The sequence below is a fragment of the Bison bison genome, unplaced genomic scaffold, assembly GCF_000754665.1.
Source record: "Bison bison bison isolate TAMUID 2011002044 unplaced genomic scaffold, Bison_UMD1.0 scf7180017864263, whole genome shotgun sequence".
Taxonomy (NCBI): Eukaryota; Metazoa; Chordata; class Mammalia; order Artiodactyla; family Bovidae; genus Bison; species Bison bison.
The window spans coordinates 4,310,741-4,333,332 of NW_011494835.1; the positions used below are offsets into that span (position 1 = coordinate 4,310,741).

The window sequence follows — 22,592 nt, forward strand, 5'->3', positions numbered from 1 at the left end:
CACCATTTGCAGTGATTTTGGAGCCCAAAAAAATAAAGTCTGACACTGTTTCCACTGTTTCCCCATCTATTTCCCATGAAGCTTAGTCATGTCAGATTCTTTGAGACCCCATGGACTGCAGCATGCCAGGCTTCCCTGTCCATCACTAACTCCCAGAGCTTACTCAAACTTATGTCCATTGAGTCAGTGATGCCATCCAACCATCTCATCCTCTATCGTCCCCTTCTCTTCCCACCTTCAATCTTCCCCAGCATCAGGGTCTTTTCCAATGAGTCAGTTCTTCACATCAGGTGGCCAAAGTATTACAATATATGTTACAATATAATAAGTTATAATACATGTTAACAAAGATCTGAAAGAATTTGGATTGTTAAAAAAAAAAAAGTGTTGCTCTTTGTATTCCCCCTCCCTCGCCAAAAAGAAGCTTAAATTCACCTTGAAGAAAATGCAGGTCACCTCTACCAAAGCCATCAGTAAATCATCTAATCGTCCTTTGGATCAGATCTAACTAAGCATGAGTGTGACTGTTTCAATGAGTATGGCTTTGTCTTCAAAGCTTGTATTTTTGCCTGAAAGAGATGACCTAATTTCCTACTCTAGTACACACTGATGTTTTGTTTCCCACCTCGAAATTCTGTTTTTCACTTCTCTCCTGTTCACCCTGTTTTCTAAACCTGGATGCAAGGAAAGAGATTCTAGTCCCAAACTTCTTGAATGACACCCTTCCTTCCCTTCCGCTTATGAGTCTGTGCGGAATGAAGTCCCGTAGCAGAATATTGCAGGTTCTTTGGTTCCCTTGGTGTATCAGGAATGGCTCAAACTTTGAAGACACTTCAGGTCCTGGGAGTTCCAGAATTGTAGGCCAGCACCCAAAGCAAAGTGTCCGTGGTTGCCATTTGATGCTTGTGCTCAGCCTGTTGGGGCTAGGCCAGAACTTCGGACTGTCTGGTGAACGGACTGCCTCTCTCTATATGTTACTCTTTGGTGTGATGAAGCCTTCCTTATCTTTTCCCATGACCCCTTCACACACAGTGCATAAAGCCTCTGATGATTGCTCAGGAATCTCAGGAGGAGAACAAGAAACTTCTCTTTCAGAGCCTCAGGTGTGCATGCTACCGGGCAGGGACTGCCTTGATTTTGTGCCCAGGGGGACACTTTTCACTTGGTTGGTGGGGACATTATTTGGGGGTCCAGGTAAGATATTATCAAATTTTAAAAACAAATACCAAGATTGCTTTCCATACTGACATGATGATGTGAGGTCTGTAGTGGGCATGGATTGTAATTGGTGTTGCCCTGCTTCTACTGAGATTTCATTTGCCTGCTTTATTTTCACTGAACTTTCTAAAAATTTTTCTGCAACAATGATTTTGATAACTCAACAAACATTTGAACATTTAATGAAAGAACTTGATTTCTCTGTGCATAGCTTTCCAGGCCTAGATGTAGATAACTCTCTGTCTTCTTTAGTTTAGCTCAGATAAGATCCTTATGTTTTATAAGGAACTTGTATAGACATCCCGAGTCCAGCTGTTACTCACCTGGGTATGGACTCTTTCATCACTAGAAATTGATGAGGTCGGATGAGAATTCAGGCAAGGCTTTGCTGGGATTTGTGCTGCAGCATGAGGGAGGGAAAACAAGTAACAGATGCCCTTGATTGCCTGGCTCCAAAAACGTGGGTGAGGATGGAGGCCGATTGGTGAGTTGGGCAGGAGGCATCGTTTAGGTGGTCTGCCCAGCCCCGTGGTGGTGCTGTGTGCAGAGATCATGTGTGGTACCCTGCTTTTCCTCCCAGCATCTCAGAAATGATAGTTGGTTGGTGGCCTTTTTGTATCTTATTGTTCATAATTTGCCCCAACTGTGCATGTGTGAGTAGGTTTTAGTCTCTTATTGTTTCTTTGTATTCTGTTGCTTGAGAAGACATTTGTTCAGAAGCCAGTACTGCAGTAAAGGGTCCCAGGTCTCAGCCTAGCTCATAATTGCAGATTAATTTGACTGTCATAGATCATAGCCCTTCAGCCTATTTTTCTATTTCACTCCTTGACTTAGTGATAGACTGATATATTCAGGTAGTATCCTGTGGTCCTTTTGAGCTGGCACCCTCCCCCTTCTCTTTGTGAGAGCTGTGGTCCCAATGGTCTGCTTCCTAAATGGGAAAGGCATTTCTTTATCTGCTCACAGCTAGTATCATCTCTTGCCTAGAAGCTGGTAATAGATTTCTAAATGATCTCCCTAAATCCACTCTAGTCTCTTGACTGCTTTTAGTGATCAGAGTCACCTGCTGGAAATGCAGGTCTGATCACTTCACCCTTTAGCTTAAAAGCTTTCTGTGACTTCCAGTTGCCTTTAGGATGCATTCCAAACCTTCCCTTGCTCCCAGCTTTCTGGGCTCAGGCTGCTTTGCCTTCTTGCAGTTCTCTGCTGTGCATCCTCCTTTCATCATGCGTGTCCCCTCTGGCTGCAGAATTCTGCCCCTTTTCTTTTCTTTTCTTTCTCCTTTGAGGCCAATTCCACTGCTCAGCTAGACCCATCTCCCCTCCTGTTCAGGCTCCTAACATCGTGTACCTCTCTTTCTTAGCCTTCATGACTGTTCAAAGTTTCCATATAGTTGTGTGATTCTTCGGGTAAGGCCTGTCTTCTATACTAGTCAGTAAGCTCCAGAAGGATGGGCTGTTTCTTTTTTGCTGGGTGAGTGGCTTACCCTTAACAGCATGTAATATGTAATGTAGGTACTTATTAAATATGTATTGAATGGCCATTGGGTTTCTCTTTGCTTTACCCTTCTGGAGTGTTACAGCTCTGCCTCATGTAAGTTCTAACTTCATCTGTGACTTCTTCCCCAGCCACCCCTCCTCTGTCTAAAGGTGTTACCCTCACTGGAGCTTTTCTCAGTTTTTAGAAAGGTCTCTGAGCTTAGTCTTCCAGTGGCCATATGTGCGTCCCTCTTTTTCCTCTTCTGTGAAATCCCAGGCCCTACTCTAAGATTGTCCTTTTCCTTGAAGCTCTGTCTCTCCAGGCTCTCCTTGGTGACCTCTCCTCTGAGCCTGCTGACCTTCTCTTTGTGAGCCTTGCCGAACTACAGCTCCAAGCTAAGAGATGTGATACTTGCAATGTCAGTAACAGCAGCAGTAAAGGAGACTGGGTTTTCAGTGATGATGACAGTAATTAAGGGTTCTATAGGAAGTTCTTTTGTGCCTCTTAAACAAGAACTAAATTTACTCGTCTCTTTGTTGCAGTGTTACCATCTGTTCTGCTATGACGAAGGAACTGCACTCATAAGTTTTACGTTATCAAAGTCATAATATAAAAACAATTGCTTGACTAGAAAAAAAGGGGTTAGGAATTTGACAATATCAGTCATAATAAAGTTTTTTTTTCCTACAGATTTTTTTTAATAAAGTATTTTCTTAATAGTCACAAAGTGAAAGTGAAAGTCGCTCAGTTGTGTCTGACTCTGTGACTCCATGGACTATACAGTCCATGGAATTCTCCAGGCCAGAGTACTGGAGTGGCTAGCCTTTCCCAGTAGCCACAAACGTGTTAGTAAAACTGCTCACTGCCTGAAACTTAGTATCTGACTCCATAAAGCATTGGCTCTGTTTCTGTTTTCTGGAGTCTTTGTTTTCTGTCATTGCCCCCACCATCAGTGGCAGAGAACTTTTACACCATCCTATTTCCATGATTACCCATTGTTATGATAAACCAAACACCATGCTTCCCCCCAAACCTAGCCATTATAAATAAGAGCTTCTCATAGGGTTGGTCCCATATCTAGTATAATAATGGTATATAGAATGCTAATTAAATTCCCCAATTTCTTCAAGCCTCTTATTTTTCTCAGATCTAGACAGCCTACCTCAAACAAAAACACCTGTGTAGGTTTTGTTTTTGTCTGGCAATGGATTAAGCTGCTCTTTTTTTGAAAAATCGAGTTCTAGTTGATTTACAATGTTGTGGGTATCTGGTGTATAGCAAAGTCATCCAGTTATACATGTACATGTTCTTTTTCATCGTTTCTGTTACGTTTACCACAGGATATTGAATATAGTTCCCTGTGCTATTGTTGTTGTTGTGTTCGTTGCTCAGTTGTGCCCGACTCTTTGTGACCCTATGGACTGTAGCCTGCCGGGCTCCTCTGTCCATGGAATTCTCCAGGCAAGAATACTGGAGTGGGTAGCTGTTCCCTTCTCTAGCAGATCTTCATGACCCAGGGATTGAACTTGGGTCCCCTGCATCACAAGCAGGTTCTTTACTGTCTGTGCAACCAGGGAAGCCCCCCCTGTGCTATACAGAAGGACTTTTTTGTTTTTAAATCCATTCTAAATGTAATAGTTTGCATCTACTAATGCCAAACTCCCAATTCAACCCCACCCCCGCCCCTTGGCAGCCACAGGTCGGTTCTCTGTATCTGTGAGTCTGCTTCTGTTTCATAGATAAGTTCGTTTGGAAACACCTGTGTTTTACCGTTTTCCCCTGAATCAGGTGATGCAGGCCCAGTGTGTCAAAACAGAAACTGAATTCTACCGTCGCAGTCGCAGCGAGATAGTGAATGGAAAAGGGCACACCATGGGGGCACTTTATTGGCAGCTCAATGACATCTGGCAGGCTCCTTCCTGGTCTTCTCTAGGTGAGTGTTTTAGCATTCTTTGTGTGTGAGAGAAAAAGCCAAACCTGTGGGGAGAGGCGCTGAGGCAGCATAGAGCTGGAGGCGGCCAGTGAACCCAAACAGGACTCCAGGGAGGGGAGGCTGTTCAGCTGCCAGTCTCTGACCTCCGGCCACCTCTCCCACCTTCACAACCTTTGGGGAGCCCGAGAGGCAGACTCACTGTGAGTTCTGTTCTGTGCGGTCACAAAAGCAGGCAAATGAGGGGATAGATTCGTGCGTGAATATCTCAGCCACGTGTGTGCGTGCTCAGCTGCTTCAGTCGTGTCTGACTCTGTATGGCGCTATAGATTGTAGCCCGCCAGGTTCCTCTGTCCATGGGATTCTCCAGACAAGAATCCTGGAGTGGGTTGCCATGCCCTCCTCCAGGGTATCTTCCCTACCCAGGGATCGAACCCATGTCTCATACATCTCCTGCATGGACAGGTGGGTTCTTTACCATTAGGGCCACCTGGGAAGCCCCGCTCTCAGCTTCTTCTCATTGTTGCTTAGAATTTTGAATTTATTTAAGAGGACTTCCCAGGACAAAAGGAGATTTACATAAGCACCTCTTCTGTTCAGGAGAATTCAACTGTGGGAAAGTCTAACCCAGCTAAGCGTTAAAAATGTCCCTTTACTACTGATTCCCCTCTAAGTTCACCCGATCATCTTTATTTTGCCCTGTTTATCTCTTGAGGGGAAAGGGAGTCAAGTCAGAAGTACAAGTAGGAAGGGTTGTCAGTTGGACCTGTTCAGTTGAGCAACAGGTGAGATGGCTGACATGGTACTTGCAGTTTGAATTATTTTGTTTATTTTGGTGCATTAAAAAAATTAAGGTGTAGTAATGAATCACTAGAGGTGATTTGAAGCCAAGTTCAGTTAATGATATGAACAAAAGTTTTGGGTCAAAAATGAGGCAAAGTCATAAAATAAAAGGGTGCTTTTGCTGGGTGAGGCTCTTGAGCCGTGAATGCAGATCATGGGGTTTTTTCCCCACGTGTTTCGATGAATGCTCATCTCCTGTGGGGAACTGCAATCTTGGACAGGTTTCCCTGATCAGCCTCTTTATCAATATCAACCAGAGAAAGGGTATTGAATGAGAATCGGGGTAGATCGGAGAAGGCAATGGCACTCCACTCCAGTACTCTAGCTTGGAAAATCCCACGACAGAGGAGCCTGGTAGGCTGCAGTCCATGAGGTCTCGAAGAGTCAGACACAACTAAGCGACTTCACTTTCACTTTTCACTTTCATGCCTTGGAGAAGGAAATGGCAACCCACTCCAGTGTTCTTGCCTGGAGAATCCCAGGGACGGGGGAGCCTGGTGGGCTGCCGTCTATAGGGTCGCACAGAGTCGGACACGACTGAAGCGACTTAGCAGCAACAGCAGCATCAGCAGCAGCAGGGGTAGATGCTAGCAAAATAGCCTCTCTGGGATGCTTAAACTGGACAGAGAGATATTGTTCAGAGACACTAGGAGCCCGACCCTGCTTCCTGTCTATGAATGAGGTGGTGTCTTCTGAAGTTGAGTTCAGTTCAGGAAATGGGAGAGCTCAGGCTTATAACTCTTCCCTTAAATGACTCTGTGTTTTTCAGAAAGGATATAAGAGTATGATGTTAGAGTAAGAATTTTCCTGCTTTCTAAACTTTGGCAGGTCAGTGCTTTCGAGGAGAGGGTCACCATCTCTCGGAGGTGTCACTGTTTAGTAACGGAAGTGTGTATCACTGACTTTTTGCTTCAATTGCTGTTCTGATTGTCGTTTGTTTTTGGCCTCCATGGCTGGAATCTCATGTTTGAATTCTTTTCCGTGTAATGGATGTCCTAATGAGAGTGTGTAAGTTATCTCAGGTTTGAGTCATTTTCCATTTATGGGAAAACGTTCTAGAGCTTTCTATGTTCTAGTTCATTTCATAGTTCTAATTTGATAGGCCTCCGTCCCTTTCCCCCTTGTTATTTTTAAGGGGAAATACTAAGAGTTGGAATTGAAGTACTGGAGAGTCAAAATTTTGCAAAACCTAAAGAAATTAGTTCTAGCTGAACCTCAAGACTGTGTTCCTCCGTTTCAACAGCTTGCACTGGTGAATTCTGAAAGTGACACCCATTCTCTCCCCCTCTCCCCGTCGCCTCCCTGTCTCTCACTGTATACCTCTCTCTGAAGTTGTTCGATGCAGCGCTTCATGAATAAGAAGAGGCGTGTTGAAAGAGTTTAGTTTGTGGGTTTAGCGTACTGCACATGCCAACAAGGCACAAGATTCTGAAGGTTCTTGATGGCTTCTAACTGTACTTTAGGAACTGCCATTAATTGTCATGAGTTTGGGTGTTCCCCCGTCAGTCTGACCCTACCAGACGTATTTGTGATTGCTGTTGTTTTGTTTCACTCAGAGGATTTGTGCCTATGGAAAAAAGAGACTTTGAGTTTTAAGTAACTTTATTTTTTTAAATTAACTTTATTATTTATCTATTAATAAAAATAGGTAAAAAGAGGTATAGTTGGTCTACAATTAATTTCAGGTGTACAATATAGTGATTCTAAATTTTATAGATTATACTCCCTTGAAAGTTCTAAGGTACTGTCTGTATTCCCTGTGCTCTACAGTATAGCCTTGTAGCTGATTTATTTTATACATAGTCGTTTGTACTTCTTAAACTCCTATGCCAATCTTGCATTTGCCTCCTTCCCTCTCCCCACCTATAACCAATAGTTCGTTCTCTATATCTGTGAGTCTGTTTCTCTTCTGTTATATTCATCCATTTGTTTTATTTTCTAGACTACACGTATAAGTGATAACATGGATTATTTGTCTTTCTCTTTGTGATGTATTTCATTAAGCATAATACCCCTCCCCCCCCCCAGGCCCATTCATGTTGTTGCAAATGGCAAAATTTCATACTTTTTAATGGGCATCTAATACTCCATTGCATATGTATGTATATCTACATCTGTCTATACGTATACCACGTCTTTTTTAAAAATTTATTTTTAACTGAAGGATAATTCCTTTACAATATTGCATTGGTTTCTGCCATACATCAATATGATTTAGTCATAGCTGTACATATGTCCCCTCCCTCTGAAACTCTCCCACCCCTCTAGGTTATTACAGAGCCTTGGTTTGAATTCCCTGAGTCGCACAGAAAATCCCCATGGCTATCTATTTTACATATGGTAGTATATACGCTTCCACACTACTCCATTCGTCCCACCCTCTCCTCCTTCCCCCTGCACACACGTCCATTCGTCTGTTCTCTGTGTCTGCATCTCCATTTCTGCCCTGAAAGCAGGTTCGTCAGTACCGTCTTTCTAGACTCCATATGTATGCATTAATAGACGATATTGGGCTTCCCCGGTGGCTCAGATAGTAAAGAATCTGCCTGCAATGCAGAGATACGGATTCGATCCCTGGGTTGAGAAAATTCCTGGAGAATGGAATGGTAACCTGCTCCAGTATTCTTGCCTTGAGAATTCCATGGACAGAGGAGCCCGGTGGGCTACAGGAGTTGCAGAGTCGGACACGACTGAGTGACTAACACTTTCACTTTCTTTTCAGGCAATACATTTCTCTTTCTGACTTACTTCAGCCTGTATGATAGGTTCTAGGTTTGCCCATTTCATTAGAACTGACTCAAATGAGTTTCTTTTTATGGCTTGGTAATATTCCATTGTGTTTATGTACCACAGTTTCTTTATCGAGTCACCTGTCAATGGCCATCTAGATTGCTTCCACGCCCTAGCTATTGTAAATAGTGCTTGGGGATACGTGTGTCTTTTTCAATTTTGGTTTCCGCAGGGTATAGGCCTTTTAGTGGGATTGCTGGGTTGATGGTAGTTTTAGCCCTTGTTTTTTTTAAGGGGTCTCCATACCATCTTCCGTAGTGGCTGTATCAATTTACATTCCCATCAGCAGGGCAAGAGGGTTCCTTTTTGTCCATACCCTCTCCAGCACCTGTTATTTGTGGATTTTTTGATGATGGCCATTCTGACCATCATATCTCATTGTAAGGTGATTTCTCATTGTAGTTTTAATTTGCATTTCTCTGATAATGAGTGATGTTGAACATCTTTTCATGTGTTTATTAGTCATCTATATCTTTAGAGAAAAATATGTTTAGGTCTGCCCACTTTTTGGCTGGGTTGTTTGTTTTTCTGGTATTGAGTTGTATGAGCTGCATCTATATTTTGGAAATTAATCCTTTGTCAGTTGTTTCACTTGATGTATTTTTCTCCCATTCTGAGGGTTGTCTTTTCATCTTGTTTATAGTTTCCTCTGCTGTTCAGAAGCCACCACATCTTCTTTATTCATTCATCTATTGATTGATACTTGGATTACTCACACACCTTTGTTGCTGTAAACAATGCCGCAGTGAACAATGGGGTACATGTATCTTTTGAATTAGTGTTTTTGTTTTCTTTGAATATATACCTAGAAGTGGAATTGACAGATTTTATGATAGTTCTATTTTTAGTTTTTCTGAGTCACTTCCAAGTTGATTTTCATAATGGACACATCAATTTACATTCCCACCAACAGTGTAGGAGGGTTCCCTTTTGCTCCACATTCTTGCCACTGTTTACTTGTGATTGTTTTGATGATAGCCATTCTGACAGGTGTGAGGTGATACTTCATTGTGGTATTGATTGGCATCCCTTATGATCAATGATGTTGAGCATCTTTTCATATGCATGTTGGCCATCCGTATTTCTTCTTTTGAAAAAACTCTATTCAGGTCTCCTCCCAATTTTTTTGATTGAGTTATTTGTTTTGTTTTGTTTTTTTCTATATTGAGCTGTATGGGCTGTTTATATATTTTGTATGCTGCTGCTGCTGCTGCTGCTAAGTCGCTTCAGTCATGTCCGACTCTGTGCAACCCCATAGACGGCAGCCCACCAGGCTCTGCTGTCCCTGGGATTCCCAGGCAAGAAAACTGGAGTGGGTTGCCATTTCCTTCTGCAAGGCATGAAAGTGAAAAGTGAAGTCGCTCAGTTGTGTCCACTCTTAGTGACCCCATGGACTGCAGCCCACCAGGCTCCTCCATCCATGGGATTTTCCAGGCAAGAGTACTGGAGTGAGGTGCCATCGCCTTCTCTAATAGTTTGTATATTAACCCCTTAATGGTCGCATCATTTGCAAATATTTTCTCCCAATCAATACACTGTCTTTTCATTTGGTTTATGGTTTCCCTTGCTGTGTGAATGTTTTTAAGTTTAATTAGGTCTGTTTGCTTATTTTGGCTTGTGTTTCTTTTGCCTTAGGAGGCAGTTCCAAAAATATATTGCTACAATTTGTGTTGGAGTATTCTGCCTGTGTTTTCCTCTAGGAGTTCTATGGTTTCTGATCTTACATTTAGGCTCTTAATCCAGTTTGAATTTATTTTTGTAAATGATGTGAGAAAATGTTCTAATTTCATTTTTAATTTCTTCTTTCTCAAGATTGTTTTCACTACTTGGGGTCTTTTGTGTTTCCATACAAATTTTAGGAATATTTGTTGTAGTTTTGTGAAATATGCCAGTAGTATTTTGATACAGATTGCATTGAATCTGTGATTGCCTTGAGTAGTATGGTCATTCTAACAATATGAGACCTATCCATGAGCAAAGTATCTCTGCATTGGTTTGTGTTGTCTGCAGTTGGTTTCATCAGTGTCTTATGTTTTCTGGGTACAGGTCTTTTCCCTCCTTAGATTTATTCCTGGGTCCTTTATTCTTTTTGATGTGGCTTCCCTGATAGCTCAGATGGTAAAGAATCTGCCTGCAATGCAGGACACCCAGGTTCAATCCCTGGGTCGGGAAGATTCCCTGGAAAAGGGAATGGCAACGCACTCCAGTATTCTTTTCTGGAGAATTCCATGCCCAGACTATGGGGTCACAAAGAGTCAGACACGACTGGGTGACTAACACTTTCACTTTCGTTTTATTCTTTTTGATGTGAAGGTAGATGGGATTGCATCCTTAATTTCTCTCTTATAGTTTGTTGTTAGTATATAGAAATTCAACAAATTTCTGTAGGTTAATTTTGTATTCTGCATCTTTACCAAGGTCACTGATGAGCTCTACTAGATTTTGATGCTGTCTTTAGGATTTTCTTAGTATCATGTCATGTGCAAACGGTCACAGTTTTCCTTCCTTTCCAGTTTGAATTCTTTTTCTTTTTGTCTGCTGTGGCTAGAGCTTTCAGTACTGTGTTGAATAAAACTGGGCATCCTTGTCTTGTTGATCTTAGAGGAAGTACTTTCAGTTTTTCACTGTTGAGTATGGTGTTAGCTGTCTGCTTATATATAGCCTTTGTTATGTTGAAGCATGTTCCCTCTATATCCACTTTGTGAAGTTTTGTTTTTTTTTTTATTTTATCATAAGTGGATGTTGAACTATTTCAGAAACTTTTCTGGATACATGGAGATGATCATAAGGTTTTCCCCCTGGTTTTGGAATCACGTTGATGCTGGCCCCATGGATGAGTTCAGAGCATTCCTTCCTCTTCCATTTTCTGGAAGAGTTTGAGAAGGATTGGTATTAATTTTTCTTTGATGTTTGGTAGAATTCACCAGTGAAGTCATGTGGTCCTGGACTTTTATTTTTTGGAGGCTTTTGGTTACTGATTCAGTCTCCTTAGAAGTAATTGATCTGTTCAGATTTTTTTAAAAAAATCTTTTCATGATTCAGTCTTGGAAGTTTATATGTTTCCAGGAATTTATCCATTTCTTCTAGCTTGTCCAATTTGTTGGTGTATAGTTGTTCATACTAATCTCTTATGCTTTGTACTTCTTTAGTTTTAGTTGTAGTGTCTCTTTCATTTCTGACTTTATTGATTAGACCTCTTTTTTTGATGATAAGTCTGGCTATAATTTTATCAATTTTGTTTATCTTTTCAAAGAACCAGATCTTGGTTTCATTGATCGTTTCTATTTTTTAAAGTCTCTATTTTGCTTATTTCTGCTCTGATCTTTATTATATTTTTCCTTCTACTAAGTTTGGGTTTTGTTTGCTTCTCTTTTTCTAAGTTCCTTTAGGTGTAGGGTCAGGTTGTTTATTTGTAATTTTCCTTGTTTTCTGAGCTAAGTTTGTATCACTAAAATTTCCCTCTTAGAACTGCTTTTGCTGCATCCAATAGATTTTGGGTCATTGTGTTTTTGTTCTCATTTGTTTCCATGTATTTTGATGATCCTTTGAGTTTCTTTGGTGACCCATTGGTTGTTTAGTAACATGTTGCTTAGCTTCCATGTTAGTGTTTTTTGCAGTGTTTTTTTTCTTTCCTTGTGGTTGAGTTCTGAGTCTCATAGGCTTGTGGTTGAAAAACATGCTTGATATGGTTTCAGTTTTCTTAAATTTATTGAATATTGTTTTGTGGTACATCATGTGGTTCATCCTAGAAAATGTTCCTTGTACATTTGGATCAAATGTGTATTCTGCTGATTTGGATGGAATATGCTGTATCCGTCCATTTGATCTAATGTGTTTCCTGACTGATTTTCTATCTGGATGATCTGTCCACTGATATGAGTGGGGTGTTAAATTCCCCTACTCTTATTATGTTACTGTCAATTTCTCTCTTTATGTCCATTAATATTTGCTGTATGTATATAGCACTCTTTTATATATAGGTGCATATCCATTTACAGTTGTTACATATTCTTAGATTGATCCCTTGATCATTATATCACATCCTTCTTTGTCACTTATCACATCTTTGTTTTAATGTCTGTTCTGTCTGATATATTAATAAATATTGGCATCTGGCTTTTTCTGATTTATATTTGCATGGAATACTTTTTTCAATCCCCTCACTTTCAGTTCTGTGTATGTGTTTAGATCTGAAGTGTGTCTCCTATAGGTAGCATATATATGGGTTTTGTTTTTGTGTGCATTCAGCCACTCTGCATCTTTTGATTGGAGCATTTAGTCCATTAGTATTTAATTACCGATAGGTATGTATTTGTATTTTGTTCATTGTTTGGGGGTTATTTTTGTAGTTCTTTTTAGTTCCTGTCCTTTTCCCTTCCCTGTTGATTTGATGACTATCTTTAGTTATGTTTGGATTCCCTTATTTTTGATGTTTATCAATTGTAGATTTCTGGTTTGTGATTACCATGCAGCTTATATATAGCAATCTATATATAGTGTAATGCAATTTATGGGATTATTTTAAGCTGATGATCTCTTAATTTCAAACATTTTTAACAACCCTGCATTTTTACTCCCCCACCCTTGTCATGATTATTGTTTTTAGTTTCATATTTTACATCTTTTTGTGTATCTCTTAACTAATTATTATGGATATAGATGATTTTACTGCTTTTCTCTTTTAACTTTCCTGATAGGTTTGAAAATGGTTGATTTACTACCTAATATTTGCCTTTATTAATGAGCTTTTTCCTTTCATAATTTTCATGTTTCTACTTGTAGCCTTTTCTTTTTCACTTAGAGAAATCCCTTTACCATTTCTTATGAAGCTGGTTTGCTGGTGCTCAGCTCCTTTTTAGCTTTTGCCTCTCTGCAAACCTGGGGGCTTCTTTATCAAATCTGAATGAAAGCCTTGCTGAGTAGAGTGTTCTTGTTTGTAGGTTTTCCCCTTTCATCACTTAAAATTTATTGTGCGCTCCCATCTGGCCTGCAGAGTTGCTGGAAGGCAGTTGATGGCCTCACTGGAGTTCCTTTGTATATAACTTATTGCTTTTCCCTTGTTTTTTAATATTGCTTCTTTAACTTTAATTTTTGCCGTTTTAATTACAGTGCATCTTGGTGTGGACCTCTATGGGTTGATCCTATCTATGTTCCAGGACCTAGATGTCTATATCTCTTCCCAAGTTAAGGAAATTTTCAACTATTGGGTCTTCAAATATGTTCTCTGTCCCTTTCTCTCTTCTTCTGGGACCATATAATGTGAATATTAGTTCCCTTGATGTTGTACCAGAGATCTCTTAAACTCTATTTTCTTTTTACTCTTTTTTTTTTTTTTCTATTTGGCTTCAGCGATTTCCTCTGCTCTGTCTTCCTTCTCCCTGATCCATTCCTCTGTATCATTTAATCTACTGTTGATTTCTTCTAGTGTATTTTTCATTTCACTTGTATTTTTTGTCTCTGCTTAGTTCTTCATATCTTCTAACTCTATATTAAACTTCTCACTGTGTTCATCCATTCTTCTCCCATGTTCTTTGATCATTGTTGTGATCATTACCTTGAACTCTTTCTCAAGTAGTTTGCCTATCTGCACTTCAGTTGGTTCTTCTTCTGGGGTTTTATCTCCTTCCTTTGTTTGAAACATGTTCCTCTGTCACCTCATTTTGCCTAATTGGTTCTTTTTATTTCTCTGCGTCTGGTAGGTTGGTTACATTTCCTGACCTTGGAGAGGTGGCCTTTTGTAGGAGATATGCTGTGTGTCCCAGCAGCTCACTCCTCTCTGGTCACCCCTATGTGGGGTGTATGGGTCCTTTTGTGTGGTGGACCAACTACTGTCATGGTCTGATAGACATGGCTGGCTCTTGGCCCAGTTGGTTGCCAGGCCCTGCCTTGTGCAGAGCCTGCTGGGTACTTGTTGGTGGGGCCAGGTCATGAGGCTGCTGGCTGCAGAACCCTGGAGGATCCTGCACTACTGCTTGCTCACGAATGGTCAGAGCTGGGTTCTCAGGTGAGTGGTTACAGGGCTGGGGCTCATGGATCTAGTCTTCGCCTACTGATAGCTGGAGCCAGTTCCTAATATGGCTGGCACAGGTTCTAGGGTATCCCAAATGGGCCAGCACCAGCTGACCCACTGGCTAACTGAGCTGGATCCCAGGGCAGCTGGCTGAGGACTCTAAGGTTTCTCAGAGCTGGTTTTGGTCTGCTCTTGGGTTGGTGCCAATCTGCTGTGTTGATTATGTCCTAACAAGGTAGGCTTCAGGGCTGTAGTGGTCCTGGGGCTGGTGTCTACCCCTTGCTGGGTGTAGTTGGGACCAGTAGGTGAAGCCAAGGCCCAGAATATTTTGAGGCTGGTTCTGGCTGGCTTGTGGCTGGAACGTGGGTCTCCAGATTTCTGGCTGCATGTCCCTGGGGGGCTAGTGCTTGTACACTGCTGTGTACAAGCTTGTACACTGCTCTGGTGAACAGGAGTATGACCTTAGGAGCCTTGGGCCCAGGAGGTCTAAGGCAGCCTGTCTGCTACAGGGTGAGGCTGTGTCCTTGTCTAGCCAGTTCCTTGGCCTGAGGTTTCCCAGCACTGGTGCAGACAGGTGGTGGATGGGGCTGGATCCTGGTGCTAATTCTCTAGAAGAAGGATTCCAAAATGGCACCTGCCAGTGCCTTTGCTTCCAAGGTGAGCTCCAGTTGCTTCTTGCCTCTTCAGGAGACCCTCCAAGGTCAGCAAATGAGTCTGACCTGGGCTCTTTTCAAATGACTGCTTCTGCCCTGGGTCCCAGAGGATGTGAAATTTTGTGTGTGCCCTTTAAGAGTGGTGTCTCTGTTTCCCCCAACTCTCTGTGACTCCTGAAATTAATCCCTGCAGGCCTTCAAAGCCAAGGTTTCCAGGTACTTGTCTTCCCAGGGCAGAATCCATGGGCTAGGGAGCCGTATGTGGGACTCAGACTCCTTGAGTAGCAATTGTCATTATTCTTATATTTGTGGTTCACCCACCCCTGAGGTGTGGGTCTTGACTACGTAACTTATGCCCCTCCTGCCCATCTTATGGTTCCTTCTTAATGTCTTTAGCTGTCGATGCTCTTTTCTGCTAGATTTTGTCTTTCTCATAAAGAGTTGCTCTCTAAATAGCTGTGATTGTAGTGTGCTCGCGGGAGGAGGTGAGCACAGGGTCTTCCTACTCCACCGTCTTGTCCAGCCTCTCCAATAGTACTTCCTCTAAGTAATTCTTATAAAAGAAGAGTTGTAACAGATGTTCACTGCCAATGCTCCTGATTCCCTTTTTCATGTGTAAGTAAGGGAAAAGGAACATTGGCGCAGTGATCTCCTGGAAGCAGAACTGCAAATGAGCAAGTGTCAGCCAGGAATCGTGTCCAGGCTCAAAATACTTCATGTAGCATGTGTGACTTAACTGCTTGCGCTTCCATTTCCTCATTTGAAGGGTGGGATTGTAATGGCTGCCTCCTCCAGGTTTGAGGCTGACATGAGGTGATGTCCAAAATGCTCCCTGCGTTCCACAAAACGGGTTCTCTCCGCTGTCAGCTCTCTTCCATGCTCAGTGCCCAGAATGTGCCAGGTCACACGCCTGGGCCATGTGGACAGTGACTCTCACTGCTTGACCCTGCCCGTCTCCTAACCCACCTGATTCTTTTTAGAGTATGGAGGAAAGTGGAAAATGCTTCATTACTTTGCTCGGCATTTCTTCGCCCCCCTGTTACCGGTGGGTTTTGAGGATAAAGATATGCTTTTCATCTATGGTGCGTCAGACCTTCACTCAGACCAGCAGATGATGCTCACTGTAAGTTGCTTGGACATTTTTTTCTTTCTGTGGTAGAGGGAGAATTTTAGATTTTTTTCATTATTTGGTTCTGTTATTTTTGGAAAAAAGAAAAGAGAAATTTGTATCAAAGTGTTTCTAGTGTCTGTAGCAGAAAATGGGCTATTCTTAAAATCTGAAAATCTATATTCAGGACAAAATCCTGCTGTTTATTCCATGACCTTAATGTCTTGGTTCAGTTTTCTCATCTGTAAAATGACACCAAGGTGCCTTTTTAGAGGATTTCTGTGGATAGTGAATACAATAATTAGATGAGTGTGAATTGTAAACTGTAAAATGACACTTAAAGATTATTTATAATCATGAGAAGCTGGAAAAAGCCTAAACTTTATAAAAAGAAATCATTTTAAACAGTATATTAAAGTGGAAATCAGTAAAATTATACAAAATGTATATGTGGGAAAGTGAAGTTGTATTTAAAACAAAGTTAGGTTAAAAAAAAAAAAAGAGGATAGAAACTTGAAGTCTTAGGTGGTTGCCATTGGGAGGACATTGAGAATAGGTCAGGTTGTGGAATAATTACAATGCCTGAGATCCTATGCCTTCCACAGATTATTTAATTCTCACAACCGCCTATGAAGTTACTGCTTTTTATTATTTGTTGTTCTCACTTTATGTATAAAGAAATGGATACTGTGAGAAGTTGAATTCACATCTTAGTTACATAACTAGTACTTGGCGGAGCTGAGGTTAAACTCAGGTTTCACAGTCTCTTAATCAGTTCTGCTATTGTGACTTCCATCTATTATTACTATTCTTATTCTCTAAAAAAAATTAGGAACTAAGAATGTTTGGTTTCCTTCTGTCTTGTTTCTCCCCAGGTGAGAGTCCACACTTGGAGTTCCCTGGAGCTCGTATGCTCTGAGTCAACTAACCCTTTCGTGATAAAAGCTGGGGAGTCTGTTCTCCTCTATACTAAGCCAGTGCCTGAGTTGTTAAAAGGATGTCCCGGATGTACACGACAAAGCTGTGTGGTTTCCTTTTACCTGTCAACTGACGGGGAACTCTTGAGCCCAATCAACTATCACTTCCTGTCCTCACTGAAGAATGCCAAGGGGCTCCACAAGGCAAATATCACTGTAAGCACCAGTGGTCTGGAGTTGCTGGGGCTTTGAGGGCTGTTCTGCTGTTTTGCAAAATTTCCCCTTGGTACTGAGTTTATTTGGGACCTGGGGAAGATTGATTCCCCTTCCCACTGGAAGCAAAGAGCAAATACTTTTTTTTCTGATTCAGCATTTGTCAAAGTTTACGATGCCTGCTATGCCGGTGGTCCCATCACCTCTCTTTGTCAGGCTGGCGCAGCGGAGGGCGAGGCAGCAGGGTCCTCCCCGCTGACTGCTCCTCTGCTGGGTTCCAGGCTCTGACCTGGGGGCTTTACTGCACCAGCCCTGAAGTACTACCACCTGCACTTGTAAGTGAGAAAGTCTGTTTGGGGGCTTCGCAAGTGCCTCAGTGGTAAAGAATCTGCCTGCCGAGGCAGGAGATACAAGAGACGTGAGTTTGACGCCTGAGTTAGGAATATCCCCTGGAGAAGAAAATGGCAACCCACCCCAGTATTCTTGCCTGAAGAATCCCATGAACAGAGGAGCCCGGTAGGCTACACTCTGTGGGGTCACAGAGAGTTGAACATGACTCAGCACACACGCACCAGCCTGTTTGGTGGGGCGAGTAACTGTTCAGTCTGTAGCCAGGAAGTGTCAGAGCCCAGAAAAAGCACTCTTTTGTTTTTAATTTAACAAATGATTTCTTCTCTCTTTTTTTTTAACGTTCTATTTTATATTGGAGTATAGTTGATTAACAATGTTGTGATAGCTTTGACAGTTAATAATTGTTTAATTTTAGCTGTTTGTTTATTCACTGTTTGGCCGTGCTGGGTCTTTGTTTCTGCGTGGGCTTTTCTGTGGTTGTAGCAAGTGGGGTCTGGTCACTGCAGTGAGATGCTCTCGAATCGCAACTAGAGAGCAGCCCCTGCTCATAATTTACATTAGGGTACACTCATTCTGTTGTGTGTTCCATGGGTTTTGACAAATGTACAGTGACCTGTGGGCTTCCCTGGTGCCTCAGTGGTAAAGAATCCATCTGCCAAGCCGGAGACATGGGTTTGATCCCTGGGTCAGGAGGATTCCCTGGAGAGGGAAATGGCAACCCACTCTTCCTCACAACTGAGTGGCTAAGTGACAGTGACATGTAACATCTGTTACAGGATCATACAGTGTACTTTCACTGCTCTACAATCCATTGCTTTCTGCCTCCTTTATCTTTGCTTGTGCCCGGTCACTCAGTCGTGTCTGACTCTTTGCAACCCCACCAGGCCTCCTCTGTCCATGGGATTCTCCAGGCAAGAATACTGAAGTGTGTTGCCATTCCCTTCTTCAGGGGATCTTCCCGACCCAGGGATCCAACCCATGTCTCCTGCATTGGCATGCAGGTTCTTCACTGCTGAGCCACCTGGAAAGCCCTCCTTTATCTTTCCCTCCCCTCAATCCCTAGGAAATGCTGATCTTTTGGCAATTTACATATTTTTATTTTTTCCAGAATGTAGTTCTTTCAGATTGGCTGTTTTTTACTTAACAACATGCATTTAAATCTTCTCCGTGTCTTTTTTTTAAACTTTTGAATTTTGTATTGGAGTATACCCGATTAACAATGTTGTGGTGGTTTCAGGTGGACAGCAAAGGGACTCAGCCATACTATAAAAGCACTCTTAATTTTGCATTTTTAAGGAGAGTCTATTAATGTAAAAAACTTTCACTCTCCACTATGATTTATTACTTTCAAGTTGCTTAATCACCAGATCTCTTTGTCATTATCAAGAAAAAAAATGGGATGATCAGGATAGGCTGTGTTGTAAAAATCGTGTAGCTGGAAAATATGGAATCTATCTAGTTGATTGAAAACCTTTCCTTCCTTCCCCCACCTCCACATGGTGATTGAAAGTATGTTTCTAGAAAGTTTCATTCTCTATTTTTAACCAATTATAAGTTTATTTTAGACTTCATTGAAAAGACTTGAGAGGATTTTTTTACATTTGGTTTAGAAATATCAAAACTCAGTCCTTGAAATGAAAACATAGCTTCCTTCCTAGTTAATAGTAAAATGTTCCCTTAAGGAAATCTAACTTATTTGTAACATCCGATGTAGAGCAGATATGAAGGAAATGACATACATTTACATGGCTTCTTTCCAGAAAAAAGTACAAAACTATTACTGGACAAATTTGTAGTCTGTACACAAGATTTTGAAATCTTTCTTCTTTTCTCATCTAGGTCTCTATTACCTTGAGACAGCTGGGAGTGGGAAAGGAGCAGGCCTTCTTTCTCTGTCCTATCTCAGTTGTATTTCAGTGATACTTCCCATCCTAAAGGGATCCTTATTACATCCTAAAGAGATGTAATAACAGTAGCAACAATAATAGTAATGATAGTTAACATTGTCAGGCTTAACATAGCCAGGCATTAATTCTATCCCCTGGGGCATCCCCAGGGGCCTTGAGCCAGAGTACAAGCTTGAGCTCCCTGCTCTGCTGTCAGATAATGCAGAAGTGAGATTTCCAATTAGAAGAAGGCACCAACAAGAGTGAGTGGGCGCCAGTGTCCCTTCTGGCCTTGGCCTTGGAACAGAGTAGCTGTTCCTGCAGAGTAGGAGAGTAGCTGCCTTCCTGCAGCCTTGGTAGTGGCCAGGGCCAGCCACGTGAACTGTGTGCCTGTGACTGCTTTAGGGTCTTCACTGGAATGAGTGGGCAGCATGATTTGGGAATTTGACACCATCACTACTTTGGTAGAAGCAAGAAAAGAAATTTAAAGTGTATTGGGTAGCTCTCTTTAAATTTCTATTCTTGTTTCTACCAAAGTAGTGATGGTGGTGGTGGTAGAGTCATTAAGTCACATCTGACTCTTTGCCACCCCATGGACTATAGCCTTCCAGGCTCCTCTGTCCATGGGGATTCTCCAGGCAAGAATACTGGAGTCAGTTGCCATTTTCTTCTCCAGGGGATCTTCCCGACCCAGGGGTGGAACCCAGGTCTCCTGCATTGCAGACAGATTCTTTACCAGCTAAGCCACTAGGGAAGCCCTACCAATGTGGGATTTCTTGTTGACAATGCAGAACCCTGCATGATGTAGCAGGCTAAGTTATATATAGTAAAATTTGCCCTTGGATATTCTTTATGTCACACATAGCCTATAATGTCAAACCTATGGCATGGCATGTACGCATGTTGAAGGGTTCTGTTTTGTGACAAATGCATGGCTTGATTACCAGGTCCCACTCAGCTGTGTACTCACAGTGAGAGAGGCTCACAAACCCCACCTTCCAGGGAGCAGCTGTCCTCACTCTCAGCCTGTGCCAAGAGGCTGACAGGTGACAAGACTTACACCATACTCTCTTTTGCTATATTGTGTGGGATTCACACACGTTTGAGGTGCTCATAAAGTGACTTTACCCACGATGCATTAAGAGCACCAGCTGTAGTGGGATAGCTTCTGGGGATGTCTGGCTGGCTGCTGTCTGGACCGCAGGGTCTCCTCATAAGACCAAAAGGTGGGTGCCATGGCTGTGCTCCACAGTCAGCTCTGGACAGATCCTGAGCAAGTCATTAAAATCACCAGCCTTGGTGCAGAAATGTGCCTCTCTTGATGAGACCCTGAGGAAAAGATACACAGCTACAAAGCTCTGAGCTTCCTGTGAAATATTCTCCTGAATCTTTGGAGACCACATGTTTCTACCCCTGATTTGAGATTACAATTTGGTAATTCTCCACAGCCTTCAGTAAATTTCCATGTATTTTTTTTTTTAGCATCTGACACAGTGCATGGAATATATGACTTTAGCAGTAATAGAACCAAGGTTGTAGGCAGTGCATTCTGTGCTAGCTATGTAGAACAGAGAGTTCTGCTCTCCACCTTCACTTCATTTATCTTTTTCTTTCAGGCCACCATCTCGCAGCAAGGGGACACATTTGTTTTTGATCTGAAAACCTCAGCTGTCGCTCCCTTTGTTTGGTTGGATGTAGGAAGCATCCCAGGGAGATTCAGTGACAATGGTTTCCTCATGACTGAGAAGACACGGACTGTATTCTTTTACCCTTGGAAACCCACCAGCAAGAGTGAATTGGAGCAATCTTTTCATGTGACTTCACTGGCTGATACTTACTGAGGGAATCCAGGTTGTATTTTCGAGAGCTGAAGGCAACTAGAAACAAGTTGAAGAAGCCAGGAAATGCATCTGCTTGCTGTCAGGTGTCTGGTTAGCCACTTGGTTCTCCCAGGGAAGGCTGTGTATATTCAGGTGATGTTCTCAACAAAGCGGTGCCTGGGTGCTGTTCTGTCTGCACCAGGGCTGTGTCTTTAGCTCTTCCTTTCGCACCTTTTGCACCATGTGAATCAGTTCTAACCCAACTGTGTCTCCTACCCCCAAAGGAGGTCCTGTCCACGCGCAGTCCTTTAAGGGAATCACAGGAACATGACCAAGTAGCCCTTTAAGAGAATTACAGGCACACTCCCAGGTAGCCCTTAAGGGAATCACAGTAATGACCATTGTGGTATCTGTGGAATCAAATGTGGAAGATTGTGAGGGCATGTAGGCCCCTCAGGATAGCTTTGAGAAGTACCAAATGATTGAAAAGAAACTGCTTTGTCATTATTTCCAGAGGAAATAGAGATTCAGATGTTGCAACAGAAAGAGATGTCTGGGTGGTAGCCATATTGGTTGTTGATGCTGGAAAGTTTGGTGGGATTGATTGTTGCCATTCGATTATTTTTTGAGTAGTAGTCTTTTTTCATTTGTGAGGTTTTTTTTTTAATATTTGTTTTAACAATAATAATTTATTTTTTCAAAGGCAATTAGTGATTCTTCTTTGGGAAAAAAAAAACTCACATTGGAATGGACATCACCTTGATCATGTTGGAAACTTTTGGGTGTCCTGACATAAGTGGTCACCTGTATTAAGTATGGGCTTCAGATTTGGTTAAATCCAGTGAACTTTCCAGTTCAAGGCTATGGTTTGATTTGCATGTGATGAGCCTGGCAGCAAAGTGGTATTGCCTTTAACTTGAGATTGAACCATTTTAAAAAACACTGATTAATTATAATTGCTATGAAATCATTTTGTTCTCATCATCCTGTTTATAAAATTACATTGATAGTGAAGCAAGGGGCAAAATGTTAATAAGTAGTCAATTTGAGTAAAGTTGTATAGGAATATTTTTGTTCTGCTTTTGCAACTTTTCTGTAAGTTTGAAATATATAAAAATTTAAGATTATATAAATTGCATTGACAATTTGGTGTTCCGTCTGTGACTTATTTCCCCATTCCATGAACACTCATTTGTGCCCAGTATCATGCAAAGCATTAATTTCCATTTAGCTCTGGCCAGGTTTTTAGTCCACTTGATAAACTGGGAGGGTTTGAAGAATCTAGACCAGGATATTTGAAGGGTCTTCTAGAAGAAGAATCAAGTAATTGGTTATGGAGTTTACTGGAGGTGAGAGTTTGGCTTTAGAATCAAG

General features: G+C 41.8%; 1 protein-coding gene across 1 annotated transcript in view; it reads left to right on the forward strand.

The window, feature by feature from the left end:
• The window catches only part of MANBA (mannosidase, beta A, lysosomal), a 126,051-nt gene extending 103,688 nt beyond the window's left edge, over positions 1-22,363 (forward strand). The window contains exons 14-17 of the mRNA XM_010848280.1: positions 4,486-4,630; positions 15,904-16,046; positions 16,907-17,164; positions 21,015-22,363. Coding sequence (XP_010846582.1) covers positions 4,486-4,630; positions 15,904-16,046; positions 16,907-17,164; positions 21,015-21,239 — 771 coding nt within the window. The 3' untranslated portion in view covers positions 21,240-22,363. The remainder of the gene's footprint in view (positions 1-4,485; positions 4,631-15,903; positions 16,047-16,906; positions 17,165-21,014) is intronic.
• The last annotated feature ends 229 nt before the right edge of the window (positions 22,364-22,592 follow it).